This window comes from Penaeus japonicus, unplaced genomic scaffold (assembly GCF_977035675.1).
Source record: "Penaeus japonicus unplaced genomic scaffold, GWHDUDI00000001_assembly GWHDUDI00000023, whole genome shotgun sequence".
Taxonomy (NCBI): Eukaryota; Metazoa; Arthropoda; class Malacostraca; order Decapoda; family Penaeidae; genus Penaeus; species Penaeus japonicus.
The window spans coordinates 24,688,063-24,698,062 of NW_028234425.1; the positions used below are offsets into that span (position 1 = coordinate 24,688,063).

At 38.2% G+C, this 10,000-nt stretch overlaps 2 protein-coding genes across 6 annotated transcripts in view; one reads left to right on the forward strand and one right to left on the reverse strand.

The window, feature by feature from the left end:
• SkpA (S-phase kinase associated protein 1 SKP1-related A) overlaps nt 1-6,054 on the forward strand; it is a 7,759-nt gene extending 1,705 nt beyond the window's left edge. For all 3 annotated transcript variants that reach the window (XM_086550243.1, XM_043027055.2, XM_043027054.2), the window contains exons 2-4: nt 1,881-1,983; nt 4,760-4,935; nt 5,135-6,054. In XM_086550243.1, the coding sequence (XP_086406369.1) occupies nt 1,881-1,983; nt 4,760-4,935; nt 5,135-5,344 (489 nt within the window). In that variant the 3' untranslated portion in view covers nt 5,345-6,054. The remainder of the gene's footprint in view (nt 1-1,880; nt 1,984-4,759; nt 4,936-5,134) is intronic.
• Nucleotides 6,055-9,062: 3,008 nt separating this feature from the next.
• Tcs3 (Probable tRNA N6-adenosine threonylcarbamoyltransferase Tcs3) overlaps nt 9,063-10,000 on the reverse strand; it is a 6,595-nt gene continuing 5,657 nt past the window's right edge. The window contains exon 3 of one of the 3 annotated variants that reach the window (XM_043014580.2): nt 9,063-10,000. This exon is cut by the window's right edge and continues 87 nt beyond it. In XM_043014580.2, the coding sequence (XP_042870514.2) occupies nt 9,230-10,000 (771 nt within the window). In that variant the 3' untranslated portion in view covers nt 9,063-9,229. The other 2 variants (XM_043014581.2, XM_043014584.2) reach the window with 2 other exon arrangements.

Sequence of the window (10,000 nt, forward strand, 5' to 3'; positions counted from 1 at the left end):
AAGCTAACATTCAATATCCATAAGACATATAAGAACGGTAAACTCGACGACATCTCTCGTGATATTCGTTCTTTCAATTTTTTGTACTGTGTTAGGTTAGCAACGGAGAATTTGACGAATATTGATGGTAGTTCCAAGAAAGGAATGGTAAGAGGGTACACAGGAAGGATATCCTGTCCTTGAGAGTTGCGAGGATTGTGATTATGGTTGAGTGAGTGAGTAGATAGTTGAATAAGTAAGTAGATCTTTTTGTACACCAAGTTAGAAAAGGTTTAGGTATATTTTTTAATAATGTATTTTGATGTTGATTATGGAGAAGCTAAGATGAGGCAAGAACATTAAGTTAGTTATTGTTTTATTTATTTTATTTATTTATTTTTTTCCTAGTTTTGTTATTTTTATGGATTTGACAAACTAAAATTTCTTCCCCTCTTTTTTTTTTTTTTTTATACAAGTATTCTATGGACTATGATCTTGTAAATTATGTTCAAGGTATGTGGATAAGGGGCAGTGAACTCCTGTAGCTTGTGCTTTTAGATTAAATCAAAATAAATTGTTTTGTAAAATCATGCATGTTATATTTGAAGCAGTCATCACTGACTGTAAACTGGTGTTGATTGGCCAGTATAATTGTGATGTTACTAAGCTCTGTCCTGTTACCGCAGAAACAATAATTTTTTTTGGCAAGATATGTGGTCTTCTTAGTTGTGCAAGGGAAGAGCTTGTGTTGAGCGTATACAGTCAGTACAAGATTATATTAGATCAGTGAAGTATGGACCATGCCCTTGGTTGCCATCTTTTTTTTTTCACAAATTATTTTGTCTGATATTTTCATAGTATATCTGGATTTTTTTCATTCTTAATATGATCATTGAATTTTGGGGGTAACAGATGAAAAGATTTATGTAAGAAAATCATAATTTTCATTGAATTACAAACTCTTTGCAATGCCCATTGTATTTTACCCTAGTATTTAGTTTTGTGTAATCCACATTCCATAAACAACATGTCCTTCTGCAAAGAAAAGATTCTGTCAAGTCTAATGCATTCCCTTGTATCCCAAAACTGAACTTTTAAGCCATTTTTCTCTCTGTCTGGGATACAATCAAAATTCCATTTTTGTCTAGATTTATATCAATTCTTACATTTGATAAGTATCCATATGACAGCCAGTAAGATTTGCTTTACTATTTTCAAATCTTAAGTGAAGTATCTGGGCTATGGTCTCTGCTTTTTGCCCCAGACCCCCATTCATGGTTAGGATTGTATTACTGGCATCTCTCCAATGCCTGAGGTGCACAGTGGATTGCAAGGTAAGTGAGGGACTTTGCCAAAGGTGCTTCAAGTCCAGAAGAGTTGATGAGACAATTATAGGCCTCCTATTATTCTTGATTGTTTTACTCAATTTAAATTGTTCATCTCATCGTTCATCTCTTTCTCTCTATCTATCTATCTCTATCTCAATCTATCTATCTCTCTCTATCACTCTCACTCTCACTCTCACTCTCACTCTCACTCTCACTCTCACTTCCTCCCCCTCCCCCTCTCCCTTTCTCTCTCTCCCTCCTCCTCTCCCTTTCTCTCTCCCTCCCTCTCCCTCTCCCTCTCCCTCTCCCTCCCTCCCTCTCCCTCTCCCTCTCTCCCTCCTTCCCTCCCTCCCTCCCCATCTACTTCTTCCTCTACCTCTCTTTTTCCCTCCCTCTTCCTCTCTTTCTCCCTCTTTCCCTCTCCCCTTCCCTCCCTTTTTCCTTCTCTCATGTTAACTCGTGTGTTTAGCAAAGTCCCTTAATTTCTATTCCTCCTTGAGTATTTGTTTTTATTTTTATCTTGAATATCATTCCAATTTGTACTGTCTAATGGCAAAAATCTCTTCCTTACAGATGCCCAGTATTAAGCTCCAGAGCAGTGATGGCGACACCTTTGAGGTGGACGTCGAAATCGCTAAACAGAGTGTCACCATCAAGACCATGTTGGAAGATTTAGGTGAGTCTTTTGGAGACTTGTTTACTTTTTTTATTATTATTATTATTTATTGTTTTATTTTATTGATTAATTTACCTTATTGAGATTTACTTTTCCTTTAACTCCATGCATACGGGTCACACAATATAATATTCGCATCCAGTAGCCAACACTTAATCCACACGTGATAGATATACTTGTCTTTCTTTATCATTACAGACTTTTTTTTAGAAGGCAGAAAATCATTTCTTAAAACATAGATCTACAAGAAAAATATTTACATTTGTGAGTGTTGCTGGGATAACTTTAGTCTGCCCATGAAGGGGTTTATGGTAGCAAATTATAGAAAATGCTCTTCCCTGCCAGTATCAGAGAGATGGATAATAATACCTACTAGAAATTGGGATGTATTGCTATTTGCACTTCAGTAATATCAAGTATCTTATACAAAAGTGTTTTGTTGCTATTTTCAGCTGATTGCATTCTTTTCATTCTAGGATAAGAGTTCTCTCACTGTAGTTTTATTCCAGTAGTTGAAATGCATTTCAACATGACCGATGTTGTAGGACAGTGTTGCTTATTATTCAAATGTTGGAGTCAACCCAATAACTCTGGGTGTTTGCAACACTTGTAGGTACCTGGCCATCTCTCAGGTATTGTGTTTAACCTAGGCCAGTGTCGTATGACAAGCCCATCACCTTTTCATCAAGTTGTTCCAAGCCACATTCGGGCTTGCCAGCAGTAACCTCATTAACCCGTTAACGACGGATGACAAGATAACACGTCTAGTGGTTTTTGGGCTACATGACGGGGACGCGTTACTTTGTCCAGCCCGGGGCGTGGGAGGAGCCAGCGCGCAGCGCTGGCTCGCGGCCAGTGCGGCCGAGAATCCCGACGCATTAGGCTTATGCGTTCAAGAGTCCCGGAATTTTGGTCTATTTAAGCCGGATTGGCCCCGTCGGGAACGGGTTAATTTCAATATAACAAACTGTTAAATACATCAGCAATGACTAAATTTATGAGATATGCAGTAATATGACTCAGATGACCAAAAAGTAATCCCCTCCCCCCCTTCCTTTTAGAGGGATGGAGGGAGAGGGCGAGGTATTAACTGTTTTGCCTGCAATTTGATATAGGTAAGGAAAAATTATTAACCCATTCACGCTGGCGCAGTTCCGGCTGTGCATGGCTGCAATGCCGGGGCTCTCGAACGCATAGGCCTAAATCAATTATACATGCCGGCACCCAGCGCTATGCACTTTGCACAATCACCGTCTGTGGCCAGCAGCCAGCGGTATCGGGTTAATAATCCCCTCGCCCCCATCCGGCCTCTACTGTGATGAATATTCTGCCATCATTCATCCCCTTAGTGAGTGTGTGGCCACATAAAATTTGATGTGATATATGGGTATTTTATTAGAATATGATACTTTTTTATGGGGAATTATTCATCAGTTTTGATAAAAAACATTTTTAGCCACTCTGCATTGGTACGTATAGCATGAGAAAAGCTTTCAATGCCCCAATTACATTGCTTGGTGCTTGTCTTACAAAATTAGCTACACTACAGATGAGATCACTGGAGTCTGAGATGCAGAGACAGTTTGCCCCCCAAAGAATTCTCCAAGTGGAAGATGAAGCAAAACAACAAATTTGAGTGCTCACAGCAGGTATACTGACAAAGAGACACTCCACACTCAGAGAACATAGTATGGATCCTCTTTCTCACTCCAATGTCATAACAAACCTTGCCTCTATAGTGGTCTGTATCTGTCCTATTCTGCTGGTGTACTGAGCTGCCCTGGAATTGAAACTTTGGTTCCATTCTGGGGAATGGACCTGCCCCGGAATTGAAGCTCTGGTTCCATTCTAGGGGAATGGACCTGCCTTTGTACTTAACCCACTCACGACGGGGGCATTCTAGCCTTGAATGTCACAATGCCGGGGCTTTCGAACGCTAAGGCCTAAATCAATTAAATGGCTGGCACAATACTGTGCTGCCCGGCCACTGGGCTTATGAATGAGCGGTACAGTACTGTACCACCCGTCCAGAGAGGGTTAATCAGTCGCATGTGGGTATATGAGATTAAAGAACCCATGAGATATATCTAATTATCAAATTTATATATACAAATGGAACTGTATACAATATGTATGTATGGTGAAACATACATACCAACTGGGCACATAACCACTAATATCATGGCTTGCACGTGTTGCAATCTGGTGTTGCCAGGTTTGTAGAACGTGTGTCAATAAACTACTTGGCAATTGAAGTTATGCAGTTTATATGCAAGTAGACACTTAACCCTATGACGACGGTGCGTCACACTCGTGTGACACAGCCAAACTCCCGATGCCGGGGCGTCATGCCAGTGTGACGATTTCAATGCAATATTGCAATCGCCCGGCATAGGGGTCTTCGCATAGCGAGTGCCCCGTTGGGAAAGGGTTAACATTGTAAGATGTCTAGTGCAGGAGATCAAGAGCTGTACCAGTGTCTAGTGCACTGCAACAGGCAACAGAAAAAAGCCCATTGATTCAGTGACTAGTGATTCAGTGATTATCACAATACTCAGAAGGTTTGATGCATTGAATTTAGAACACAGATAACTGTTTACCTTCTTTTAAAACTTGGTTGAATTATTTTTAGTTGATATGCACACAGGTAGATTTTTCCTACAAAAGCAAAGGAGTAATAAAAAAAATGAATTATTATGGCCTGGATTTCTGAATGGGTCATCATTTTATTCACATAATTGTGCTTTGATTTCATTACTTATTTATTTTTCCTCAGGAATGGATGAGGATGAAGAGGAAGTCGTGCCACTGCCCAATGTAAATGCTGCCATCCTAAAGAAGGTGATTCAGTGGTGCACATACCACAAGGACGACCCTCCCCTCCCCGACGATGACGACAACAAGGAAAAGCGAACAGACGACATCTCTTCCTGGGACGCAGATTTCCTGAAGGTACTCCCCTTGTTTGTTTCCCATTCGTTCTCTGCCCCTTTACTTACACACAGCCTCTTTCTTTCCACGTACCCATACCTTTCGCTCTGTTCGTATTTGAAGAATTAACAGTAAAAGCCCAGAAGTCATGTGAGATAAGAAATAAGGGGATAGATAGATAAGAGTCCTCCTCCCTCTAACTCTCCCTTTCTCTTGCCAGGTTGACCAAGGTACGCTGTTCGAGCTGATCTTGGCTGCAAATTACCTCGACATCAAGGGACTGTTAGACGTAACGTGCAAGACAGTTGCCAACATGATCAAGGGGAAGACGCCCGATGAGATCCGCAAGACCTTCAATATTAAGAATGACTTCACGCCCTCCGAAGAGGAACAGGTGCGCAAGGAGAACGAGTGGTGCGAGGAGAAGTAGAAAAGAGATGAGAGCTCCAAAGAGGTGTTTATAGAGAATGTGAATTGCATACAGTGAAAAGACTCGGAGAGAGAGAGAAAAATAAATAAATATTACTCCAATTCTATAACCAGAATATTTTATGGAAATTCTTTTTGCTAGAATGCAAGGATTCTTTATTTATTCCTTATTTTATCACACTCGTTAATTAAGTGTAGACCTGAGAGAGTAGAGGTTATTTTCTCCTTGTTATGCATTGATCTCTTTGAGATAGCATATGTATTGATCTAATCATGTGGTTTACTGATGTTATTATAGATATACCATAAGCTCAGAGTAAGGGCTCATCATGTAGGCAGAAAAGGCATACTTTAAAAGCATTGTATCTTTTGATATATATTAATTGAGGAGATTATTATGTCAGAGAGACATGAGTGATTATCATTTTATTCTTTTCAACGTTATTACCTCATTGTAGCTAAATTTGGTAAAGTTGATTGTCTGTCATTTTATTTTGTGTACTTCTCTCCTCATAGTGTTGCATCTACTTTGGTTTTGCTTGAGCAAGAAAACTGTAGCTCAAACACTTTGTATCAGATGATCTGCAATGCTATTAAACCTGTTTAACAGTTTTATATCTTTATGTTGACCAAATAACTGTCGAGGAGTATGTCAGTTTAAGTAAACGGCATTTCCCACTTCAATTTTCAATAAAACCCTCATATTTTCTAGTCCTCTTTTAACCCCCAAACAAGACATTTTCACTACAAAGCCTGCTTTACAAATTGTCATCCAGATTCATGATGTGGTATTGAAATTTTGTTATAGTTGTGTGAGAGATTTCGATCTCAATACGTTTTTCGTTACGTCAGAATAGCGATCAGTGCCTTTTTACTTTGTTGACAACACATCTTGTTTCTGTGTGATGTAATTTCAAATCTGTCCACCATTGTTTCTGGCCTACCAGTTTACTGCTCTATGCGTCCTCATGCAGCAGTTTATAAACAAACACAGTACAACATCATCCAGTACAATTTTTCAGTCGGTTTCCCATTTCTAACTTGTCATATTTTTCAGTAGGTGATAACTGTACATATTGATAAAAAATCAGTGTTCTACTAAGTGTTCTACTAGGCTCTCATTTCTCATTCAAAAAACTTGCTTCAAGATTCATAACCTTATTTCTTTAGACAATTACACCTGTTTCCTCTCTTTTAGTGTAAACCATGAGTGATATCTATTATATTACAAAACAACACTCCTTCTGTTGGTTTACATTCAATCCTTAAAGAATTGAAAAGTACAGAGCTTCATGTGTGCAGAAAAAAAGGAATAGTAAAAATAAAGAAATTTAAAAAAAGCTAATAAAACAACTTTTGCTGTCTTTTGACCTGCGTACCATAAATCAAATAATACATGCATACATGAGAGATTTGAAAAAAACTATAGTAAGCATTAAAAAACAAGCAATCAGCAAAATAACATTTGTCACCCATAATCTCAGGTAACGGGCATCCCTAATGGTGACCGTTATTATCCTTTTGGCCTTTTTTTTTTTACACTGAGACTGCACTGAAATACTTATTAAGTATTCAGTACAGTTTTCAAGCGAGAAATATTGGAAAATGTTTAAATCGATATGGATTTAATTCTGAAAAAGTATAAAATCATTAGGTTGGTTTATCGGTTCATTTTAAAGTCATGGGTTTCAGTAGTGTAAAGATAATCACAGACTGATTAACCTTACTTACTTTATACATAAAAAATAAAGTTGCTTTGTTATGAAGAACATCTCAAACAAAATAGAGAACCTTTAGTATGAATATTACATAATATTTTAACTTCAAGTAAACTAATGTGCAGATTTATGGAACTAATAATATTTAATCAAAATTAATGTAAAGCATATGGTGATAGCAAAGAAGTACTATGACAGTGACCTTGCTCTTACATCACTTAAAATAATACCTGTTTAAAACTTAATACAGAGAAAGGGCCAGAAAAAAAGAAGTAAGAATAGCTACAACCAATAAACAATGAGCTACAGCAGTTCTGTATTGGGAATAATCAGCAAAAACAGCTTTACAGTAAAGTTACTCCTTGTGTTCACTTGTCACTGAGGACCAGTCACCCTATTTATTCTATACCAGTGGATCCAAGCTAGTGGTTCTCAGGCCCCTGGGGATCTAAGCTGAGGGTTCGTTCTAAGTTCTGGATTTCAAGAAACTCCAGCATAAAATGTTTTCTTACTTTTCTTTATAATTTTACTGTTTATGTAGATGAATACCTAGTTATATGTCTTTCAATTTTTCAACAAAACTGGTAAAACGTTTGTTGTTAGTTGATAAAATTAGTTTATTAAATTGAAATACCCAAGGTCATCAGAAAAGCTTGACTAAACAAAAGGAATCCTTCCTTGTCAGAGAAAAGGCTGGGAGTCATATGGCCATATTGGTTTATACTGTCCAGGCTTCTGATTTCTAAGATTATTGTTATGTCTCGAAGGTGAGTGAAAAACGTCCAAACCTTGTAAGATGATTAACCTTCAAACTATTTATCCCTTGTTTAATATCATGACAACAATGATGTCAGTATAACATATCAAGGCAACTATTTCTATATCAAGAATCAGATCATCCTAATCCCTGATTATATTACTAATAGTAGGTTTTGATAAATGCTAAAGATTAAGAAATTTATGTCTCTCCTGTTAAATACAAGAGATGACTGCTATATGAAATTACAAGGTATCTGGTAAACAAGTATATTGTTAGTGGCTGGTATTGTATCATTGGCACATGTCCCCTTCCCACCTGACAAATTAGTTTATGCAAACTAAATCCAATTTATATAAACTAAATCCAAAGCCCCAATCGCTAAGCAGTGAGGACTTGCTCACAGCTAGACCCTCCCCCCCCTGTGATAGACACCTAGATATACCATTGATTTTTATTGTTGTTCTTTCATTGTTATTTGCTAAGAAGCAAACCCAAATGGAAATATAAAGCCAAAAATAGAAAACACAGAATTTAAGATGCCCACCTCCAGCCTGCACATCCTGGAAGAGTTAATATAATAATATGAGTTATTCAGCTTCTGGTCTCACCAGCTAAAAGTAATGATAAATATATATACCTTTAAAAATAAAACACATCAGCAACACAGTTGATTTTTCATTGATTTAAAAAGATAACAGAAAACTAGTGTAATAATATCCTGCTATTCCCAACATCAAAATCTGGGTAAATGTACTTTATTGATGCCAAACTCTCTAATAGCAGATCAAGTTAAAAATCCCTATAACAAACAGCTAGCATATAATTGAACTAATCATGACAAAGCTGATGATGAAAATGTATCATAAAAGTAACAGTTCATTTAATGAAAATTAATTCATTAGAAATAGTAATTCTGTATGTCAACATCTCTTATAATCTTCCCTTCATTTATTTTTCTGTTTCTACTTCCATCTTCTGGCTTAATGCTTTTTAGCTTAGCATCAGTGATTTTACCCTTCACTTCACTATGAACACCACAGGCATCTTAATTCAAACCTTTATGAACCTTTGAGTGGGTTTCAAAGGTCTTTAACATCTATTGGTGAGGTTTCCTTTCTCTTGTATTTCATTTGATAGTTCATAAAGAGTATCAATATTTGAGATTTTTTTTTTATTCACATCTTATAAAGAATATATGGAAACTGTAAGTTGCTGGAGATTTATAAATAAAACACATTTTTTCAATATCACTTTTAATTGTTTTACAAGTGTTCAAAATAATTCACTGAAAACTTCCCTATCTCCCTCCCTCCCTCGCCACCCCAAAAAAACCTTCTTATTCTATTCCAAATGTTATCACAAAGGCATTTGAATTATTAAATATAATTAGAAAAGAATCCATCCTGATTCAGTCTCTCCAAGCAACAGGTACATCGTCCGTTCTAAATCTCTGAGTAACCCAAGTGTCATCTAACGTGGCAGTAATACCAGACTTGAACATGCAGTACCCAGCCTGGGCGATCATGGCTCCGTTGTCGATGCAGAAGCTTTCATTTGTTGCAAAGAGTTTGGCCCCTCGCTCCTCACACATCTTCTCCATCATCTGCTGCAGACGCTCGTTACAGCCAACACCCCCGCAGATGAGGACCTCCTGTGAGCCGCAGTGTGCCATGGCCCGCTCCGTGGTCTCCACCAGCATTGCAAACACTGTCTCTTGCAACGAGAAGCAGAGGTCCGCCTTGGTGTACTGACCCGTTTTGAGAAGTTTATCCACTCTTTCCTCTAAGTAGGAGAGAATGCCAGATAAGGAGACATCCATGCCTTTCACGCAGTAAGGTAGTGGAAGGTACTTTTTCCCTTTCTTGGCCATCTGTTCAATATTGTAGCCTGGGCTTGGGGCGTTGGACAACTTCAAAATCCTCGCAAACCTATCCAGGCAGTTGCCGACTGCCATGTCAATCGTTTCGCCAAATATCCTGTACCTCTGACCCAGGTACGCAATAATCTGTGTATTACCTCCACTCACATACAACACTGTGGGATTCTCAGCCCCCGTGACTAGCCTGCCCATCTCGATATGCCCAACGCAGTGATTGACAGCGACTAGTGGCTTGTTCCACAGCTGGGCAATTGTTCTGGCCACAACAGCCATGCTGATCAGAGGGGCTGCCATTCCTGG